Source organism: Podospora pseudoanserina, chromosome 1 (genome assembly GCF_035222485.1).
Source record: "Podospora pseudoanserina strain CBS 124.78 chromosome 1, whole genome shotgun sequence".
In the NCBI taxonomy this organism is placed as follows: Eukaryota; Fungi; Ascomycota; class Sordariomycetes; order Sordariales; family Podosporaceae; genus Podospora; species Podospora pseudoanserina.
In genome coordinates this window covers 1,685,077-1,705,179 of record NC_085920.1, presented here as the reverse complement: position 1 = coordinate 1,705,179, position 20,103 = coordinate 1,685,077, and the positions used below count along the sequence as shown (strand labels likewise).

General features: G+C 51.9%; 6 protein-coding genes across 6 annotated transcripts; 2 read left to right on the top strand and 4 right to left on the bottom strand.

Moving 5' to 3' along the window:
- Positions 1 to 187: 187 nt before the first annotated feature.
- Positions 188 to 6,048, bottom strand: QC764_104770 (uncharacterized protein; the record flags this gene model as incomplete). The annotated part of the gene is made up of 2 exons (XM_062941717.1): positions 188 to 2,851; positions 2,916 to 6,048. 2 exons carry the CDS (start codon positions 6,046 to 6,048, stop codon positions 2,085 to 2,087), a joined length of 3,900 nt encoding a protein of 1,299 aa, XP_062804600.1. The 3' UTR covers positions 188 to 2,084.
- A 1,245-nt stretch (positions 6,049 to 7,293) lies between these two features.
- Positions 7,294 to 8,565, bottom strand: RPL44 (40s ribosomal protein L44e; the record flags this gene model as incomplete). Its single annotated transcript, XM_062941716.1, has 3 exons — positions 7,967 to 8,565; positions 7,845 to 7,909; positions 7,294 to 7,333 (listed from the first exon to the last, which is right to left on the bottom strand). The coding sequence occupies exons 1-3, from the start codon at positions 8,495 to 8,497 to the stop codon at positions 7,294 to 7,296; spliced, it is 636 nt and encodes a 211-aa protein (XP_062804599.1). The 5' UTR covers positions 8,498 to 8,565.
- A 560-nt stretch (positions 8,566 to 9,125) lies between these two features.
- Positions 9,126 to 10,133, top strand: QC764_104750 (uncharacterized protein; the record flags this gene model as incomplete). Its single annotated transcript, XM_062941715.1, has 1 exon — positions 9,126 to 10,133. The coding sequence occupies one exon, from the start codon at positions 9,126 to 9,128 to the stop codon at positions 10,131 to 10,133; it is 1,008 nt and encodes a 335-aa protein (XP_062804598.1).
- A 1,584-nt stretch (positions 10,134 to 11,717) lies between these two features.
- QC764_104730 (uncharacterized protein) lies at positions 11,718 to 15,911 on the top strand. The gene is given in 10 exon segments (XM_062941713.1): positions 11,718 to 11,762; positions 11,774 to 13,104; positions 13,156 to 14,120; positions 14,180 to 14,248; positions 14,308 to 14,410; positions 14,460 to 14,605; positions 14,667 to 14,810; positions 14,865 to 15,126; positions 15,182 to 15,521; positions 15,577 to 15,911. The coding sequence occupies 8 exon segments, from the start codon at positions 14,002 to 14,004 to the stop codon at positions 15,846 to 15,848; spliced, it is 1,455 nt and encodes a 484-aa protein (XP_062804596.1). The 5' UTR covers positions 11,718 to 11,762; positions 11,774 to 13,104; positions 13,156 to 14,001; the 3' UTR covers positions 15,849 to 15,911.
- On the bottom strand, positions 11,800 to 13,047 carry QC764_104740 (uncharacterized protein; the record flags this gene model as incomplete). Its single annotated transcript, XM_062941714.1, has 3 exons — positions 11,800 to 11,921; positions 11,988 to 12,242; positions 12,423 to 13,047. The coding sequence occupies 3 exons, from the start codon at positions 13,045 to 13,047 to the stop codon at positions 11,800 to 11,802; spliced, it is 1,002 nt and encodes a 333-aa protein (XP_062804597.1).
- Positions 15,912 to 16,389: 478 nt separating the features above from the next.
- On the bottom strand, positions 16,390 to 19,094 carry QC764_104720 (uncharacterized protein). Its single transcript, XM_062941712.1, has 4 exons — positions 17,731 to 19,094; positions 17,605 to 17,672; positions 17,166 to 17,540; positions 16,390 to 17,107 (listed from the first exon to the last, which is right to left on the bottom strand). The coding sequence occupies exons 1-4, from the start codon at positions 17,954 to 17,956 to the stop codon at positions 16,577 to 16,579; spliced, it is 1,200 nt and encodes a 399-aa protein (XP_062804595.1). The 5' UTR covers positions 17,957 to 19,094; the 3' UTR covers positions 16,390 to 16,576.
- Positions 19,095 to 20,103: the final 1,009 nt, after the last annotated feature.

Here is a 20,103-nt window from a genome sequence, read left to right as displayed (position 1 = left end):
CTATTGTCATGTTCGTATCCTTCGGCCTGGCCTCAGTGATAAATGCGAGATGGGAACCGTTTTCCCATGGCTGGATGCGATGCGATGCAATGCCGCCCTGGCTGCAAGGGCGGTAAATTGTTCACAAACAAAAGAAGCAAATGCGGCTACTTTTCGATCGGGACGACATCGGGTGCGGGATATGATTCGGAGCAATGTCTAGAAAAAGCCAAAAGGGCGTGGCTGGCACGGCGTTCCCTGTGTCTGTCTCTTCCTTCCTTCTAATTTTCCTTCCATCCCATCACACCCGAAAAACCGGCCCTACGTCACACACCCAACCCCGCGTGTTAGCGATGGAAGTTGTGGAGGGTGCGCCACAGGTAGCCACAGTAGACCAAACTGATGGAAAACATGGCAAAATTGGATGTTGTGTTATCCATCTCGAGGCTCACGTACCGTCAAACCCAACCTCGTGTGTTTCAATGAGACAGAACTTTGCTCCTGATTTGTCCCTCGCCCGGGCACAAGGTGAAGAAGATGCTGCACACTGTCAATATTTTACTGCATGGCGTGCATCCTACAGATCAGCTCAGCTGACAATCTTGCTTTCCCTTGGACCCTTCTTTTTTCTTCTTCTCTTTCTTTTTTTCTCACATACGAGATATTGAAGTCAGTTGGCCAGCCTGGCAGCGTGAAGCATGTAACATCGCACAAGATCGAGACATGTCAAACTTTATTTCCCCTTTTTGGCCTTTGCTGTTTGAAGAAACAATTCCCGTGGTACACGGACACTATGTGTGTGCGCTATAAACCCGCCATGAGATCCCTGGACTTTATTCTCAAACCCGCACCTGCTAAAGAGGGGTTTATTTGCTTGTCCTTCTCGTATCGAGATGACCCCAAGATGCCTAACGTCCTCAAACCCCCACTTCAGAACCATGTCGCGCCATGTGTTTGCGCTGCCTGCTTGGAAGATAGCTTGCCAAGAGTTCGATATCACCACAACAGGTCCAACTCCCAGGGTTGCGCCTGCTGGTTGATCATCCTCGTCCCGCGAAGCTTGCCAAGTTGCCAAGTTGCCAAGTTTACCCGGAAACCAGAAACCGTCCAAAAAAAAAATACCGACGCTGTGGACGACAAAAATAGGATTCATCAAGACAAGACACTGTAACGAGAGCTATAAGGATAGTGCTGAGATTGAGAAGCTGGTTGAGAAGCAATTGAAGCAGATTGGACATCTTGAAAACGTTCGAGATTTATCGCTGATGGTCTTTTAGCAGCCCCGGTCTTAGCCTGCAAATATGTCCAGGCCCGCTCTACCCTACCAAGCCCTCGTGAGAACCCCGTGAGAAAAGGGTCCACTACGGAGCAATATGATTCCACTTCCACCGCCACCTCACCCCTGCGCCCGGTTCCGCTCTCGCTCGCTTCTGTCCGATCCAAAGTTTTGGGGAGCTGTTGCCGAGTGACCTCACGTCTTATTCTCTACAACCACCATGCCACCATGCCACCATGCCATTCACATCTATAAAAGCCTTTTCAGACTGAAAACGAGATGCAAGGAACTTGTTTCTAGGCAATTGCCTCGCTACTAGTAGTATTGGGAACATGTGTAAGCTATTTGCCTTCGAGAACTTCCCCCCAAGCCTCGCGCGCTATCGATTTCCCCTGGTTTGGGACTCCGTATTGGCGTCATCTTAACGCAACTGAGCCGCATGCAACGCAACCCTGCGCTGATGACAAAAAAGACCACAAAACGGGGCCAAGAGAAACGGTGCTGACCTCACTCCTCAGTCGAAAAAGAAATCTCGTACCAACAAAATGATGCGGAGTGACTAGAGTTGCACCTGCCTGTTGTGTAGAAGATGTCCCCCATGTCGGTTGTTTTTTGTTGTGTTCGGCCGAACAAACAACAGCAGCAGCAACAGCAAGCCAGCATTTTTTTTTTGGCCAGGCTCTCACTCAGCTGATTCTAGTCCGAGTACACTGATCCGAGCCTCGATATCCGTATCCCAAGTGTTCACGTGCGTGTGGGATGTTGTTGGTAAAAGGATTCCCGGCATTCCTTCCTCAATAACGAACTGTCGGTCAAGTTCGGGGCAAACTCAACCATACATCGCAGGCTGTTCATCGATCCGATGTCCCTGATACGCCGTGTTCTGACTCATGAAGCTCCGATCATGCCTCAACTCATCACTGCCACCATCACCACTGCCATCAACGGCATGGTATTCGCCTCGGCGAGCCGTTTCCGTCATAGCTGGCCCGTCCATCGCAGCAAAAGCCGGGGTTGTTCCGTCCTCAGGCTCGTACCCACTACTACCACTACCTCCTCCCGTCTCCACCTCCACCCCTAGCCTTCTCCTGTCCTGAGACTCCCATAACCCATTCCCCACAGAAACAGGCAGCACCCCGTAGTAATATCTCCCACCGTTCTCTTCTATTCGTTTGCGCCTTGCGGCCCCGTCCATGGAGGATATCCCCTCCAAATCTGCCAGCAGGGTGGGTGACTGGGAGAGGTAGTACATCATCCCCGCGATGGACCTCGGGTCAGCGGGCATCGGGGGGTATCGGATCCAGAACGACCAGCCGAGCACGGCGAGCATCACTGCCAAGAAGAGACATGAAAGAACCGCGCAGGCGGTCGCCGCGGCGGAGGTTTGGTAGAGGCTGAAGGGGACGTTGGAGAGCAGCACCGGCAAGAACTCTGACATGATCGCAGCTATTGAGACCGCGAGCAGGAACATGTGTCTGTTTCTGATGGCGGAGTAGAACCCCGAAAAGGGGTTCGTGTTCGGCGAGAAGAGGATGGAGCGGGAGGCCGGTTGGGTTGAGAGAGCCATTAGTTGGAAGGGGGTCATGGTGCTCACGCCTTTTGATTTGATTGTTAGTGAACACGATTCTCTTTTGGATGGAGATGAGAAAGGGGGACTTACTCAGAAAGAAAGACTGCCAACAAAACGCTACTATCACCCCGATAATCGCCGACAAGAACCTCACCCCAAAGGTGTTGGCGTTCATAAACGTCCAGAGCTTGCCATCGTCCTTGATCCCGCCGCGGTAGTAGGCATGGTAATAGATGATGAAAATGAAGACGGCAAGTTGAAATAGAATCAGCCCGACCCTCCACGGTATCCTTAACGTCATAAAAGGTAAATGACTCCCCGACACCCCCGTTTTCAAATCAGCTACCGCATCACTCCCATCCATGTCGTCACTCTCACTCACAGAGGTAGGATGTTGCTGCTGCTGCAACCCCTGACCAGCCTCATCCAACACTATCATTCCGTAATCCTCCCTCCCATCCCGATTCCGATACCACCCCATTCCATACCGTTTATACCTCATCTTTTTGCCATGCCCGCATCCCAAATCACTCCTCACCCCCCCCAGGAGCGACCCCATCCCAGCCAAATTCCACGGATTCGCCCTCACCCCCGTGACCCCTTTCCGTCCCCAGTTCGTGAACCACATCACCACCCCTAGCAAAACAACCACGACAACCATCAGGCCAACAAGAACATACCCCGCCGTCCTGTTCACCCCCAGCGCCGGGCCGCAGTTCTTACTCGCAGTGTTGAGATAACAATCCCCATGAAGCTTCAGCCCGATAGCCTCAGTCGCAAAAGGGACCATCAAACTCCCACAACCGACCATGAGCGTCGTCACGAATGGGACAGGGTGTTTAGCCTGCAAGAGGGTGATGACTGGCGTAACAAACGACAGGACGCCAGAGTATTGGACCAGTAGGGTGTTAGCACCCAGACTGCCAGTGGGGAGGGTAAGGGACTGGAAGGGTTGGTAGAGTTTTGCGTTTAGGTCTATGATGCGGAGGGGAATCACGATGGCAATGGCGAGAAGGGCGGGGAGGAAGGTGCCGAGGAAGATGTCGGTTTCGGACCAAGAGATTACCCTTGTTTGGGGGACGAGGGATTCGGATGGGGAGGAGGGGGTTGGGGTTGTGGTTGAGGTGTAGGTTAGGGTTGTGGGGAGGCGGGTTGAGAGGGAGGTGGTGGGGGAGGGGGTGGAGGTTATTGTCCTCAGGGAGCCGGAGATGGTGGTGAGAAAGGTGGTGGGGGGGATGGTGCTGGTGAAGGTGCTTAGGGTCTCGCGAGAGGTCGTGGCGAGCGTGAGGGTGATGGGGGAGGTGTTGGTTGGGGTGGTGGTTAGGGTTAGGGTGGTGAGGGTGCCGTCTATGGTTGTGGTGAAGCTCGTCACTGGGGGGGTTGTCACCCGGGTTATGGTTGTGCCGTCGATGGTGGTGACAAAGGTTGTTGGGGCGGGGGTTATGGTGACGACGGTTGGGGTGCCGCCTATGTTGGTTGTGACGAGGTAGGTGATGGGCACGAAAGGGCCGTCAACGGAAGGTGTGGTGACGACAACTTGGGTCACCGGGGTTCCTCCTTCCATGTTAATGGCGGTGTAAGTTATCGGCTGGCCTGGAGGGCCTGTTGGTGTGGTTACTACGACTTGAGTCACAAGAGATCCCCCTTGCTCGCGGACAACAGTGTATGAAACCGGTTGATAAGGCGGCCCAGCCGGTGTAGTAACGACAACTTGCGAAACAAGCGAGCCCCCGACGTTGTCAACGACTGTGTAAGTTACCGGCTGTCCAACTTCGACTGGTGCCACAACCGCTTGAATGGTCCGGGGTGCACCATCGACATTAGTAACTTGGCCTATGGCGACGCCAGGGGTCGGTGTGATGACCACAACATTGGTCACGGCAGATCCGCCGACCCGAACGACACCAGTTCTAATCTCCTGCTCAACCACCCTAGTTTGGACTTCGTTTGTGGGGACAACGACCACAACAGGCCCCTGAGTTTTAATAACCTCAATGACTGTCCCGTCAATGACTTCCACCCCCGTCACCTTGACCGGGTTAGGTGGCTCCGTGACTGGAACAGGCATGACAGTCTGGAAGTAAGTGATCGTAACCTGGCCCACGCTTGGAATCACCACTCCGGTAAGCGTGCTGGTAAAAACAGACGTCACAACATCTGTCGCCGTGGAAACACCTGCAACGGTCGTCGTCACCCCTGAAACGATTGTTGTAGGCTTCACGCCAGTGCCCATGCCAGTGGAAATAGGGACTGTGCCTTCTGATCCATCTGATGACCAGAATGACATGACTGTGGTTGGAGCCACATCGGTCACATCTGTCACAAATGTTGTGGTAAATGTAGAAGCACTGCTGAACGAAGACGTTCGAGTTCTGGTGAATGTTGAGGTGAAGAGAATTGTCGTGACAGGAACTGTAACGTTTCGTGTAAAATAAGATATGGAGACAGATATCGGTATCAACGACATGCCGCTCACGCTGGTCGCACTGGTGCTGGAACTGACAGGCTCTGAAGGGGGAGCGGTTACAGACGATAAACCAGAGGCAGTTGCTGAGGTGTCTTGAGATATCGTGACTGACGGAACGCTTGATGGATTGCTTGTTTCAGAATCTGGCAACCTAAACGCGTTGTTATCCATCGTTTCTGAAGCTGCGAGAGACAGTCTTTCGGTCTCTGTGACGCCTGTCACGATGAAGATCGGGGACGTTGAGCCGGAAGAAGGTATAGACTGTGTTTCGGTAGACGACTGAAGCGTCGGTGTCGCCTGAGACACGATCTCTGGGGAATAACTGCTCTGAACAGCGACCCTGACCTCTTCCTCGAAACTCAGAGTGCTCTGTGACATCGAAGTCATGCCACTGACTGGGGTCATGGTTGCTGTATTGTTCGGGAGAACATCGCGAGCTAGCCGCACAGGTTGCGAGGCATTGGGATGTAGTCCCAAAAACCGAGCACTCGTGTCTGAGTTTGGCAGGCTCTTGTCGGCAAAAGTGATAAGGGCGATGGCCACGACTAGCAGGACCATAAGACCGCTGATGAATGGCCATCGCAGTGGTTTTGGCTTGTAGTTGGGTGTGTCAGTCGGTCTCCATGCTGGTGGCTGCCATGTCGGCGCGACCTGTTCCTCTGTCCTCCTTGGTTCATAGTTGTAATCTTCCGTGGCCTGGATGCTGTACTCATAGGCGGCTCGGTCGTCTCTTGGTGTAATAAGGGGTTGCTGCATAGTTTTTGATGGCGTGGGCGCGGGGCACAGACGAAGTCCCCTGGCCTGGTAATGTCAGGTGTCTTCTCAATGGTGTTATCTCGAGGTTCGTTGTTGAGTGATAAATAGGTTTGTATCAGTCAGGTCCTCCAGGATCATGTTTCATGAACGTTGTGTGTTGACTCGGTCTTGGAGAGGCAGGTCAATATTCCCTCTTCTGGAGCCCATTGGAAAGGCAGCAGATCGGACATGCATGTGAACCATTCTGTGGCCGGGCATCGGTGCCCTCATATTGGGCACACAGAGAAAGCCAAACCCAACCTGGATCCCGCGAGGTCTCCCAGACCCGACTGTGTGCAGCTGCGGCTGAGATTAAGCCTCTCCGACTGCGTGTCCACCAGGCTTGTTTCAACCTCTCAGCAGCTCGCTTCATTGCCGATGGCGCCGCCCTGTGACTGGCCCCTCGAGCTATTGCAACTGGCTGCGCTTGTTTGTCAAGTCGGGATTGGTGAGGACCAAAACGCTGTTGAGCGTTGCTGGCCATTTGTGCAACCACATCCAGACGGCATCACCATCAGGGAGTGCGGTGAGAACCCAAGCTGTATCGCGTCTAGCCGCTCGACATGCTTCCAATCAGATGCCGCGCAACCGAGTCCTCAAATCGGGTCATTTGGTTGGTCCTATACTGGAATGTGGTGGTTAATTCTCATATTAGATCTGTAATGGATCATAGGAACTGAGCGCTCAAGACTGCAGCGAAGGGAAACCTGTTCTACGGCGTTCGGGGCTCTGGATACACAGCAAGAATGGGAGTGGGAAACGATGGTGGGAGTAGGTTTGGTGCGTCCACTTAATTTATTCAGCTTCAAAAAGACATTGGCCCGTTTTCTTGGCTAACGGGATTCCCAGTTCCCGCCCAACCTCACATTCGTCGTAGCCACCAGCCCCGACATGCGTACAAAACAGTTGCGGTCACTGCACCAAGGGCGCTTGTTCGGTCGTTGAAGTGTGAGGAAACTGGAAGCAGTGTTCGTGAAAAAGCGCAGACGAAACGCCCCGAGGATGGTATTGTTGCTTGTTGTCCCGCGACCGAAACCACCCATGCCCATGTACATGATCCTCTATGCCCGGTATTCCCATGTCAACATCGAAATCATACTGTGATGCTCCACGACATGGCGCGGCAAATTCCCATGCAGGCAAATCCCGAAAACCAGAGCCAATGTCTTCAAATCTTCACCACCCACATTTCCAGCCGGAGCGCATTTAGAAGACGAGGGCAGCACCCTTGGTCTTCTTGTCACCACTGTAGCACAATCTGTCAGCACGTGTTCGGTCCGGCAATTGGTGCACCAAATTCGAGAGACTGCCGCAGAACCCTGTTCCGTATCTTGACGTCGTATGACGTCGAGCATTTGGGGGATCGAAACATGCATCACAAATATTCTCGTGGTGCGATGAGTCTATGTCGAGATCGTGTTGCCGATATTCGGAGGTGATTGGTTCGAAACATCATAGCTGCCCATCGTCCGGTGTCATGCTGACCGCAACAGCTCGAAAAACTAGATATGATTCCCCCGGCGTTTTGTACCCCAAACATCGAATTCCCATTGTATATGTGACGAGTGTTGGATCAAACTTTCCGTATGGTGTCGTGAAGCGTGTTCGTACTCGGAGTGGTCCTGGTCGCAGATTCGCCGCCGCGGGGTAGTCGGAAGCTCGTGGTTCACACAATCGGTTTTCATTATGCCGGTCGGTTTCGCAGGAGTCTCTCGAATTCGTGATGCTGTCAAGGAAAAAGGCGAACAAAAACTTACCCAAGCTCGAAGTGCTTGCAGCGCTTGAGAGGGAGCTGCTTCTTGGCCTTGCACGCGGAGCATTCCTATTCCACCCGTTTTAGCATCCCTCCGTCCTCGATTCAGCGATCGGGCAATCTCACCAGTCTGAGAACGATCTTCTTGGTGGTCTTCGCCTTCTTGTGGAAGACGGGCTTGGTCTGACCACCGTAACCGCTCTGCTTGCGGTCGTAACGGCGCTTTCCCTGAGCGAAGGCCGAAGCCTTGCCGGCCTTGTACTGGGTGACCTTGTGGAGCTGGTGCTTGCCGCACTCCTTGCTCTTGCAGAAGGTCTTTCTGGTCTTGGGGACGTTCACCATTTTGACGGCTGGATGGGGTCGTGATGTGGTGTGGTTGACGTGTGGTGTCGTGGGCCAGCTGCCTCTCTCTTTGGTTTTCGCGAATTTGCAACAATTTCGCCCAGGGCTGCCGTGCAAGTGTGGGTGCACGGTCGAAATTTGACCCGGTCCCGTGACCTGCCGGCCTGTTGCGGGTTTTTGACGAGGGCAGGCCCCACCTTCAGCTTTTCTCCCCGCAACTCGCTCAAGCAGCTGAGTTCTGACACTCTTATCTTTTATCGGATTTCTTATCTTATCATCGTTGCTCGAAATGTGTTTGGTCTGCGCAACGCTCATCAAACGCCTTTGCAGGTTGCAGCTCTCCCACGTGCTCGCAGCCTCATAACCTTTTGCTGAAGCTTGTCTTATTGTTCTCTGGTCAAGATGCAGTCCCTACGCATAGGCGCCCGTACCAGGCCTAGAGCTTTCAAAATATCTTTTTTAACCTTCACTGCCCACAGTGAGAGCCACTACTGGATGGTCCTATGTTTGGTTCCGTGTCACATCCGGTAACCAGATCATCAGCCTCGGACTGCGCCTGCTGCGCCGCTCCCAACTTCTTCACCCAATGCTGCCGTGCTTCTACCCCTGAACTGGCTATGTTGCACAATGCAACCAACAGATGCGTAACCTCCAATAACCTTCTGCTACACGAAACTCGAAATGGTTTAGCCCCCAGTTCAGCTCCCGGATCAGTGCGGGTTGCTCGCACTTGAGAGATTTGGCTCAGTCTTTCCGACATGTTATCACCGGGGGGGGATAAAGCATCAGGTAGCTCAAACTGCCTCCACCATGCCGCCGTCACCTTCTCCATTTCTCTGTTATCCTTCTTCTCTTTTTCACGATGGTCTCAGTGATATCCTCTTGACAGCACCTGCCATCTCTCGCCTTTACGTACCTGGATCCATCTCTCAGTGTATCTGTCATGATGGCAACCCTTGCCATGACCTCCTTCCCCTTTCAACCGCTTACAACGACGTACTCGAGACCTCCTGCTTGCAATGGCATATACATGCCCGGAAATATTTGGGTTATGGATAACGACCCTACCTGCCTTCCTCCAGGATTCGACACCGAGTCTACCTCCTTTTTCTCCCCCGGCATCGCTTGTCCTAGCGGGTACTGGAGTGCTTGTTCGGATTCCAAGGGCGTCAGTACGATCACCACGGTGACCTGCTGCCCAATATACCGAAGCGACATCTCTCTGTCTTGTGTTCCTTCTAATGCTGTACTCTCCGCACCTTGGGTGGACCATTTTTGCACATTCAAAGCGAAATGGACAGGCAACGTTGTCACGGTCACCACATCTAGGAACGGCGTGACCGCCACCGAAACCCAGACATTCATATCTCCGCAAGGCATCAATGCGTTTGGCGTTCGCATGGTACACCAGACGACCGACATATCGTCCTTAAACACGCAATCAACCTCAAACACAGACCCTCCAATAACGACTTCCTCGCCCACAAGTCAATTGGGATCCGTGGAGACATCTTCAAGCCCAGACACCGCGCCAATAGCTGAACCAGCAGGTTCAAGCCTCAGTACCGGAGCTATTGCCGCAATCGCGGTGGTCATACCGATACTCGCCATTCTTGCTGGTGTTGGATTTTTCTTATGGTGGAGGAGTCGAAGGGCGCTGGCTGCCTCCTCGTTGCCGGAATCTTCGCCATTGGGAGGCCCGGCGTCAGAATCACCTGGATTTGGAGCGGGCTATCCGCAACAGAGCGGTTATACGCAACAAACAAGCACTTATCATGGAGCCGGTGGTCCACTGCCGCCCCAGTATGGAGTGTTTTCAAAGGAGATGCCAACTGCATACAGGGCTGCTGTTGAGATGCCGGGTATGGGCAATACTCACGTGGAACTTCCCGCTACCTATGATATTGGTCCACAGGAATTACCGACAACGTCAAGGCAGAACAGAGAGTAGCTGGCAGAGCAGTAACTGTAAATACAGCACAGTTCTTTGACAATAGAAGCGATAGAGGGTCGCTACCATGAAACTATTCATTCAATCCTGGTGTTTCCAACATAGCATAGCACGGTGAAGGTGAGGAGGTAGACGGACGCTGTATGGTGACTCCCAGGGGTTTTATTGCTGTATTGAGTTTCTCCAACTAGCAACTGATATCAAGTCTAGGTAGGTACCTGGCCACCAACATCATGACCAATAAATCAACAATACGTAATTCCATCAACAAATGCCCATGGCACGGGCAAAACAATGCAAGCAAACGATCCTCAGCTGCCATGCAGGAACCGTTTCCATAGCCCAAGTCCCACCACTGCGACCACAGTATTCATCATGAGCGCCCACTCATGATTAAGTCTTCTTCAATATGACACTCGGCAAAGTGTGTCTGCCACAGTTACCCCCCTCCTGCGTCACCTTTTGACCTAAACACGGGTCACAATCTTTGCCGTGCTTTATGGCTGCGGGGCATTTGTTGATAGTGACGGACATCTCGGTTGCGCAGAGCCGATGGGTCATTGCAGTACTTGTAATGCTTTGCGCACATGTTTGTGGAGGTGGCACGTTGTCGGTGAGTAGTTTGAGGTAGTGTTGTGGGATGTTGAGTATATCCGGCAAGGCTGACTTGTCGTTGAAGTTTTGTGAGAATGTGTGTGGCAATTCTGACTTTTTGCCGGTAGCTTTGGCAGTCATGAAGGGTAAGACTTTGAAGTGGGAATCGGGCATTACATATACTAGAAGCTGCCGTCGGTTTAGTATCAAAGGTACACATGACGACTTACCAAGGGTCAGGTTTCCGAAACCAAGTGTATTCTTTGGATCGTCAACTCTGTATCGTAGGTATCTCATGATCTGATCATGTTGATGAAAAGCCTCCTCTTGACGTCAAGACACTCTTTCAGCAGTTCAGTTGGGTGGTTATTCGCGGTTGATTATGGTGCTCAAATACAAACATCAAAATCTAATGAAAAAGACATCAATCAAAGACAGTCGAACATAGATATCGTCACATTAACCAAAACTATAATGATGTTGGTCTCATTGGTGTGGGCTTCAAAAACAACTAGTACCTAGGTACCTAGTGAAGACCTGTCTCCGTCACAGGAAGGTTCCCTTTTTTGGCACCCTCCCCCCAAAATAATCGGCATTGCAAACCCATAAAATGCGTAATTATTATTAACTACTTACTTTTGCAGTGCCATTTTTTGGAGAGGGTTTTTCCTTGGTAACGCCTGTAGTCTGCATCGTGAGAGCCATTAAATGTTTGCTGGGTCCCAACGCTCTATCTGGGACTTCTCCGGCTCGTGTTTTGTCTCATGTGGCCGGATGCTGATTGTGCAGTTCAGGGACAACATGGCAATTATTTAGTTGCAACACTGAAATAATTCAAAAAATGTATTATACCAAAAGAAACACGGGGACAATGATTCGGGCCTTGGCTGATTCGCCACCTTGATTTCGCATTCCTCTCCCACAACAACTGGATGTGGTCATCGTCGAAAGCATGCTTGTGAAACCTGAGATATACCGTGTCTGGAACCAACATGATCCAACCCACATGCCTGGGATATTCCCCGTATTTTCCCCGTATTTTCCCCGTATCTTCCACATCGACAAATGCCACTCAGTGGCTGACCCCATTGCCGTTGGTTCCATTGACACCATTGGCTTTATCTTCGTTCTCTTTCTCAGCTTTTAGCCTCTTTTGTCTCTCCAACCTTCCCTCGCTCTTCGGATCGAAGTATGCTGTTCAAGTTCACGTCAGCTATCAGTTCGATCAACACCCCGACACAATGCACCAGTAGTACATACGCTTTTCTCCAAAAACAGTCGTTCTAATGCCTCTCCTAGGGGTCTCGTACGATCCGGGAATTACGCGATGAACCACGGCTCGGTTGTCCCACAACGCAACACTCCCCACCTCCCACTTGAATCGTACATAATGGTCATCCGCAGAATGGATGTGATAGTTCAAGAAGTCCAAAATCTTATCACCTTCATATTTCTTCAACTCGGCGAAGCCCGTGACAAAGCCGGGATTGACGTTCAGTGCCCGGAGGCCAGTGACTGGATGAGTCCGAACAGCGGGGTGGTGGGTGTCGATTGGGGCACGGTTGGGAGGCACTTGCCAAAGGTCGAGGATAGTGTCGTACTGAAGACGAGAGGTGTGAACGGCGTGAAGACCGGACAAAAAGTTTCTGTTTACGCTTTGTCAGGACACAAAAGACATATCGGAGCAGTGACAACAATGAGCATACTTCATGGCATCCGACAGAGTATCGTACAGACCATAAGACGATACCCACGCCGTGTCACCACCAACAGGCGGGTGCTCTTCCATTCTGAGCATCGAGTAAGATGGCGGGTTGATCTCGAAAGAGGTGTCGGCATGGAAATCGCCGCTTGGCCAAGGGGTGTAGGCCAATATCTCCCTGTGATCTATGGTGCTGCCTCTGATGACATGATGGCGCGTGTCTTTCTGAGACGGGTGACGGTCGAGCTCTCCATAGTGTTCAAAGAGTTTAACCTGACCTTCAGTGGTCAGATCTTGAGAGCGGAAGAAGACCACACCGCGTTCGTTGACCAGCAGAGCAAGCTCATCGAGCTGTTGTGGTGTCAAGGCGGAGAGCTGAACATTCTCCAGGACGGTTCCAATCGATTCGGTCAAGGGAACCACTTTGATACCGGGGATCGAGAGCAACGATTTCTTGTCGGGGTTGGCAAAGAGACCTCTGTCGGGCGCTGGGGTTCGCTCTTTGTGTGGTGGCTCTGGAGGGACATGATCTTTGATCTTGGGGTTGAAGTGTGGGTGGAGGGTGACTGGAAATCCCGAGTCCGGGGAAACATTGGCGCGTGCAGCAAGGTGGGCCATGTTTGCGGCCGAAACTTCCCAGTTTGATGTGGACTGTGGATATCTTTGGTCAGGAAGGTGCGTTCTAGAGTCTTGGATCGGGGTCGTCTTCAGCTCAAGTCAGTTCAGCTCTCCAGTCTTCATTCAGTCCAACATGCCCAACGACGCATCACGCCCTTCAAATATCGTCTCAAACACCCAGCTTTCCGGCACTCTCCCATGATGCAACTTTTGGACATCCTTTGCTATCACGATATTATGCCCGCTTAAATCCGAGGTTTCCATGATGGCTTGGAGTGCCATTCAAATGCCGTCCCAATCTGCTGGTCCAGGCCTTCAGTCACCCAACGCCGACGACAGAGAGCCATGAGACGATGCAGGCATCAAATGGCATTATCAGACGCCGAACCAATCCCACACCGTTTGTATGCATGATGCAGCACTAGGCCGGTGCCGTTGCGGGAGTGTATACCGAGCGAGGGGGTTTTGGTGGTATTTCAAGAGACCGAAGGTGGAAACCCACGATGGTGACAGATGACGTGCCTCTCCATGTCGATGGCATCAAGCACGCCAAACTGGCGCAAACCCCTGCACATTTGCTGCACCACGCCTGCACCACCGCTTTCTTACCACAAGTGAATTCAATTACAGGGTCGAATTCGTTGCAATGGCTCGTTTTCGTGTTTCCAGCTCGCTGAAATTCAAGATGCTAACAAGTTAGGCGCATGAGGAAAGCCGAGGACGTTACCTAAGTTTTAGTGAAAAAGAATGCTCCATCGAACTTGAACCCCATGTCGAATCGGTTGGGCCATGGACTCACATTTGGAGTATAGATAGGTAGCAAGACGTTGCGTTGCATGCAAGAAGTCGATCATCACTTTCCTCGGCGCCTTTTCAAGTGCTCAGCGTTTTCCTTTGCGCTATCTGTTTCACTTTTTTGTTTGATTTTGTTTGTGATACCCAGTCGACACCAAAATGGCCGACGAAAAGCAACTTGAGAAGGTGACAGTGAGCAGTGCGAGCCAGAGCTTCACCGACGACGATGGACAAGAAATCACCTGGACAGAGGAAGAGGAGAAGGCACTGCTTCGAAGGTACGCTTTCCATGTCCTTGAACTGACATCATGAACCATTGTTGACTTGACTCTTTCAGGGTTGACTTTCTCATCATGCCTCTCTTGATCCTTGGTTTCTTTGCCCTCCAAATAGATCGCGGAAACATGTAAGTTGAGCCATCATGCCCTTATTTCTATCACCATGACTAACATACGTTTAATCAAGCGGCAATGCCATGACAGATTTTTTCATGCAGGAAGTGGGAATCACGCAGTTTCAGTTCAACATCGGCCAGCAGCTGCTGTCTACAGGCATCGTGCTTCTCGAAGTAGGTCACCATCAACCATATGTCTGAGCTTCAGACTAACAAGTCATAGATTCCCAGCAACATCATCCTGTATCGTGTTGGCCCAACCCTATGGATTGGCAGCCAGATTCTTGCCTGGGGTGCAGTCGCTACCTTTCAAGCCTTTATCAAGGGGAAGGGCTTGGGGCCATATCTGACGACCAGATTGCTTCTTGGGTATGTCCCTGCTACCTCGGGATATGCCACATTGAAAGAGAGACTAATCTTGATATTACAGTCTCTGTGAAGCTGGTTTTATTCCTGCCGGTCTTTACACCATGACCCGGTGGTACAAGCGCAGTGAGATTTCGAGGCGGTTCTCCTACTACTTCCTCGGTAACCTCTTTGCCGGCGCTTGCTCAGGTCTCATTGCTTATGGAATGTATGTTCTGCATGTTGACCGTCTTATTTGAAACTTTTCTGACCTTATCTACAGTTTGCACATGAGAGGTATTGCCGGTCTCTCTGGGTGGCAATGGCTGTTCCTTCTCGAAGGCCTCTTTACCATTGTCGTCGGCCTCATCTTCATCGCCTTCTTCCCCCAGTCCCCAGCCAACCCAAGATCCTTGATCGCAGGCAAGAGCTTCCGCTACTTCACCGAGAGAGAGTCTGCGATTCTGCAAGCACGCGTCTTCAAGGACGACCCGTCCAAGCTCCAGCCTAGACAAAATGTCAGCTGGGGTGAAGTGAAGGATACTGTAAGTCCGGCCAATCTCACCTGGGCCAGCAACCAAGACTAACCGAAAACAACAGTTCACCAACTGGCGCATCCTCCCTCACTTTCTCACCACCATCCTCGGAATGGCTTCCGCTCATGCCCTGGGTGCCTATGCCCCCACCCTCGTCATCGGCTTCGGCTACGGCAGACTGCAGTCCAACGCCATGATGACAATCGGCGCATGGATTCTCTTGGTCCTCAACCTCCTCTGGGGCTGGCTCGCGGATAAGTACAGCAAGAGAGGGCTGATGGTGTTCCTTGGTGTCTTGGGTCTCTGGGTCTTCCAGCTTGGAAACCGCCTCCTGATCACCTCCCCTAATAGAGACCTCCGGTTCGGTTTCTTGACTATGGCTACTGCTTTTATGGCCAATTGGCGTATGTTACCCCCCCATCTCATTTCCAGTCGATATCACTGACAGATATGATTCAGACGCCGTCAACGGAGCCTGGCTCTCCCTCAACGCCAGATCTGCCGGCGAGCGCTCCATCACTATGGCTATCTTTGTCATGGGCGCTAACATTGCTGGTATTGCTGGCTCGCAAATCTTCCAGGCGCATGATGCGCCTGTTTATAGGACTGGGTGGACGATTATTGTTGCGCTTTGCTCAGCTTCGCTTTTCATGTCGATCGTGGCGAATGCGCAATATTGGTTGTTGAATAAGTTTCAGAAGAGGGAGGGAGAGGATAGGTACAAGTACTAGATCGGGGGAGAGCAATGGTTTTGAATGAGCGATACCCTGGTTTGGATTTTGGGAAATGCCCGATTATAGATGAATGGAAAATGATGATATGACTAGAAAAAAAAAGGCTGTGCAGTGTGTGGCTCTAGTGGATGTTGTAGAGGATCGGTGGCGTAGATTTTGGCTCTGTTGTGTACGACTACAGGGGCAGTGACTTCATAGCTTGAGTCGGTCCTTTCCCGATGGTCTAGGTGCTTTGGCTTTGAAGGAACCTTTGGAGAGTTAGATGACGTGTGAAATAAATGAGGGTGCCGCTTTGACCTTTTCGTATTTCTATACACCATCCTAAATACCTACCTAAGCGACCTACCACACAGTACGACACCAAGACCGTGTACCGGGTCACAATAAACTGCGGCACAGGCCCACGGGAAGGATGCCACTCTATCTATACTCGCCCCAATAGCGTCACTCCACGCCGATGTGGCTGATGTTGTTGGGAACGGGAGCGGCACGGTTCGCTTACAACACCAACTACACCGGTTAACTACTACTATCAGTGTGAGGGTATTCTGAACTGTTTTTTTTTTTGTTTTTTTTTTCATTTTACTGTTTTACATTTCGTAACTGGTCCATCGTGTACTTTGACACAACCCACCGGGTATAATCCTCGTTCCTAACATATCCCATCCATCTATTACCAGAGCAAAACCTTTTTTGTACAGGAACAACAACAAAACAAAAGAAACTTAGAACCCCTCCTTGGTAACAACCAAATCATGCTTCACCTCGATCCCCCTACCCCACTGCGAACTCGGTACCGGTCTCGAAGAAGTCGGCCCAGGTGTTCCGACCTTGATCTCCGTAGTGACCGAAGGCTTGAGACCCAGCTTGAGCTTGCTCACCGCATCCCCATACTGCGCGTGGTCCTCCACCCTGTCCACCCTGACCTCCTTGTCTGACCTGTCATCGCTCTGGAGCTCCACATCCTCGGGGTAGATGATGCTCCTCGTGCTCCCTGTCTCGTTGCGGGATCTCTTGCTCTTGCTTGGGGCCGTCCCATCACGGCCGGAGGACTTTTGATAGCTGCCGTAGCTGTCGTTGCTCGAGTTCATAGAGGGGAAGACCTTGGCGACGAGAGGGCGGAGAGTAGGGAGGCAGGCACAGGTGATGCCGGAGCAGAGCTCACCGACGGACCAGCATGAGGAGGCGACGTTGTCCCATGTGACATCCTCGCTGAGGCGGAGGTACTGGATGCGGATAACGGAGATGGCGCAGGTCTGTAGCCAAAAGGTCAGCAAAATGTGAGAAGAGCGGTGAGACGCGAGAGGGACTCACAAAGAAACCCAAGCAAAAGATACCGATCAATGCGACCTTTTGGTTCTTCTTCAGGTTCAGCTTGCTAAGAGCTGGCAAAGGAACGACAAAAACGATAACATCGGTAACAATGTTGCCGGCCGCATTGATATACCAGAAAGGCAGGTTGGGAATGCAAGTTCCCGGCGTTTCTGGCAGCCAAAACCTCTCGATGGGCGTGCAGGTGAAGATAACGACGAGTAGTTGGGAGATGGACCACAAGGCAACAATGATTCCAGCAAACATCACCACCTTTCTCATCTGTGGTGTCCCGAGAATGCGCCAGTATTGGAGGAGGAAGGTGATTTTGATAGCTGTCAATGACCCGTTATAGAGGACGATGGAGGTGTAGAATGTCTATCAAGGTTGGTTAGAACATGTTGCTACCCAAAGTAGGTAATATGGCTTGGAGCAGACGTACCCTGAAATATTTCCACAGCTGAGACCCGTCCACGACCGCGATGTGTTTGCCATGTCCATAAATTGTATCTAAGAAGATGATGGTCAGTCAGGTATGTTGGCTTGAACCGGACATCTGCCCACGTACTTGAAGCGACCATGATCCCACTGCCCATCGCCAAAAGAAGGGCTACAATAGCAGCCCAATCGTCCATCCCGAATTGACGAATCAGTGTCGCACGGGAATAGGACCGCAACCCTACGGCAGTTGTGGCCGTCGTCAAGCAAACTGCCACGACGGCGATGACAACGCCGGCCCGCGATTCATACATCTCGGGTGCTAGACCCTGTGGTGGTGTAAAGGTATCCGACATCTTGTATGTGTGTGGTGATGTAGTCTGGTGAAAGAACGAAATGCCGAGTCGAGGGTGATCGCTGATACGATCAAGACGACCTGACGGGAAGGTCCACAGCGGAAGCTATCGGCGGGAGCAGACTACCATGATATACCGTGACGGACCGGCGTCGCTTACGGGGAAAACCACGGACCTCTAGAGTCGGTCAGGGTCAGTGAGTGTGGTGTGTGCCGTTGGTACACGGCCTGATGCAAGACGAACGGAGAAGGAAGGGAAGGGGTTGTGTTCTCTGCAAGTATTGCGTCCTGAGCGATATAAGTCACAGCCGTTTGGGTTCTCGACTTGTTGGAGTGATCCCCAGATTCTTACATTGGCCCGAACGTTCTGCACGCTCAGATCTCCTGGGATTCACCCTCGTCGATAACCCCATGTCTAGGTTGTCCCCCTAGGAGCTCTGCTTTCATGGCAACTGGTATTCTGCTACGCTAGAAGTAGCATCGCCTAGGCCTTCGATTCCGCTCTAGTGCCGCAGTTCTCGGCGGGCGAGCTCCGTCACTGGTGGCTGCATCAGTAGCTCAATTTCCGGGGACCTCGAGTTTATCCGGAGGGGGCTTCCCAGGTTTTCTTTGCAGAGTCCCTCTCGCTCCAATGCAAGTCAAGCCGGGGCGGCGGGACTGAGCATCCAGCAGGTATCAGATCTGGAAAGAGGTCCGGCTGTGTTTCCACTTTTGGCACCTGACAATCTCTTTGAGAGGTCGAGGTAGTGATCTGCTAGCGTACAGTCTTAGTTGGTGTATCTATCAGTGTCATAAAAACACTCCGTCCTCCCAAAGGTATCCGACTAACATCATTCCCAGTCATGCGCTGTTCCTGGATTTGGGACACGGCTCGGTAGTGCGTAAAAGGTCTTCCCTCTTGCAGTGCTACCAGCTGCGTTCTCCAGTCATGAGTTTGGATCCGAGATGGCGGCCATCGTGTGATTGGTGGTGAGCAGAGCCAAAAGCAGAAGCTCAGAAGAGCAGGGATGGTGTTCCATGGTTCATGGCCCCTGTCTCCCTAATGCGCGCCACGAACACCGCACAGATCTCTTGTTGAGCAGTGTGATATTTGGCCGTTGAAGAAAAATGGAAATGATGTGCAACCCCCGCAGGCCCAGCCAGTCAGAAAAAGGAAAACAAGTGGAAAGCCACACGCTAAGCCAAACCGGGCCCTGCGACGTTTCTCTTACTCTTCTCCGCTATTGTCTGTGCACACGGGACGGGACCCACCGACCATCTCGGCCCTCGACTCCATAGAAGCTGAAGAAACGCTTTCTTCTCAACCCTCAACCTCGAAATCTTGTTGGTCTTCACAATGCTCATCACAGTACATACATACATACAGAGTCAATGCCAGTCTGTGCGTCCGCAGCAAAAGCTTGATCGTTTTTAGAAGGTCGCCGTTTTACAAGTTTCTAACAATCCTTCCAGCTTTCATCGTGTTCGAGAAATGCAGTGATGAGAGCCAAGGGGGGGTTGATCACCAAACCAGATGTGTGGCAACTCTGGCACATGGAAATCATTGTTTGCGTTCACCCCTGAGCTTTAACCAGCTAGAGATTGGCATCTTACAGCCCTCATTCAGCATGAAGATCGATCTCGTCTGCCGGACACACCGTGAGTGGGTGGCACAGGGGTTGCTGTCGATTTTCAGGGACACAGCAGTGCCGTGCAGCTCTTGGGAGAAGAAAATCCTTCCCAACAGCGTGGTTCAACGATAGTGAAGAAAGAAGCAACCACCAGACAACATCCATCTCTCGACAGCAGAAATGATGAGGAGGTTCTCGCCAAAACTTGGTCTTACATAAAGCCTGAAAGGGCCGAAACATCTGGCTGCAGGTACGGATACGACTTTGCTGACAGCCACACACCTCCTCACCTCGCAAGCCAAACGAAGGCAACAACGGATGCTGCTGCCGACAAAGCTGAGAGGTTCGTGGGAGGGCAGGGCGTGCAGGCATCGCAATCGCTTCGACTTAAGTTTCGTTCACAAAACCTCGGTCTAACCCAAGATGTGATAGCTCGGTTGGGATAAGCCCTAAATCTCTTCGACTGTCTGCCCCCCCCCTTGGCCAAGGTGCCATTGATCGTGTCAGCGAATCTCGGGGGAGATCTCAGGATGGAATC

Bases quoted from the DNA above. Each gene is read 5' to 3' on its own strand.
- QC764_104730 (XM_062941713.1), top strand. From the start codon at position 14,002: ATGGCCGACGAAAAGCAACTTGAGAAGGTGACAGTGAGCAGTGCGAGC. The intron at 14,249-14,307 runs GTAAGTTGAGCC...CGTTTAATCAAG, and splicing joins CAAATAGATCGCGGAAACAT to CGGCAATGCCATGACAGATT. The intron at 14,606-14,666 runs GTATGTCCCTGC...TTGATATTACAG, and splicing joins ACGACCAGATTGCTTCTTGG to TCTCTGTGAAGCTGGTTTTA.
- QC764_104720 (XM_062941712.1), bottom strand. From the start codon at position 17,956: ATGTCGGATACCTTTACACCACCACAGGGTCTAGCACCCGAGATGTAT. The intron at 17,673-17,730 runs GTACGTGGGCAG...TCATCTTCTTAG, and splicing joins TGGGATCATGGTCGCTTCAA to ATACAATTTATGGACATGGC. The intron at 17,108-17,165 runs GTGAGTCCCTCT...TTTTGGCTACAG, and splicing joins TCTTTTGCTTGGGTTTCTTT to ACCTGCGCCATCTCCGTTAT.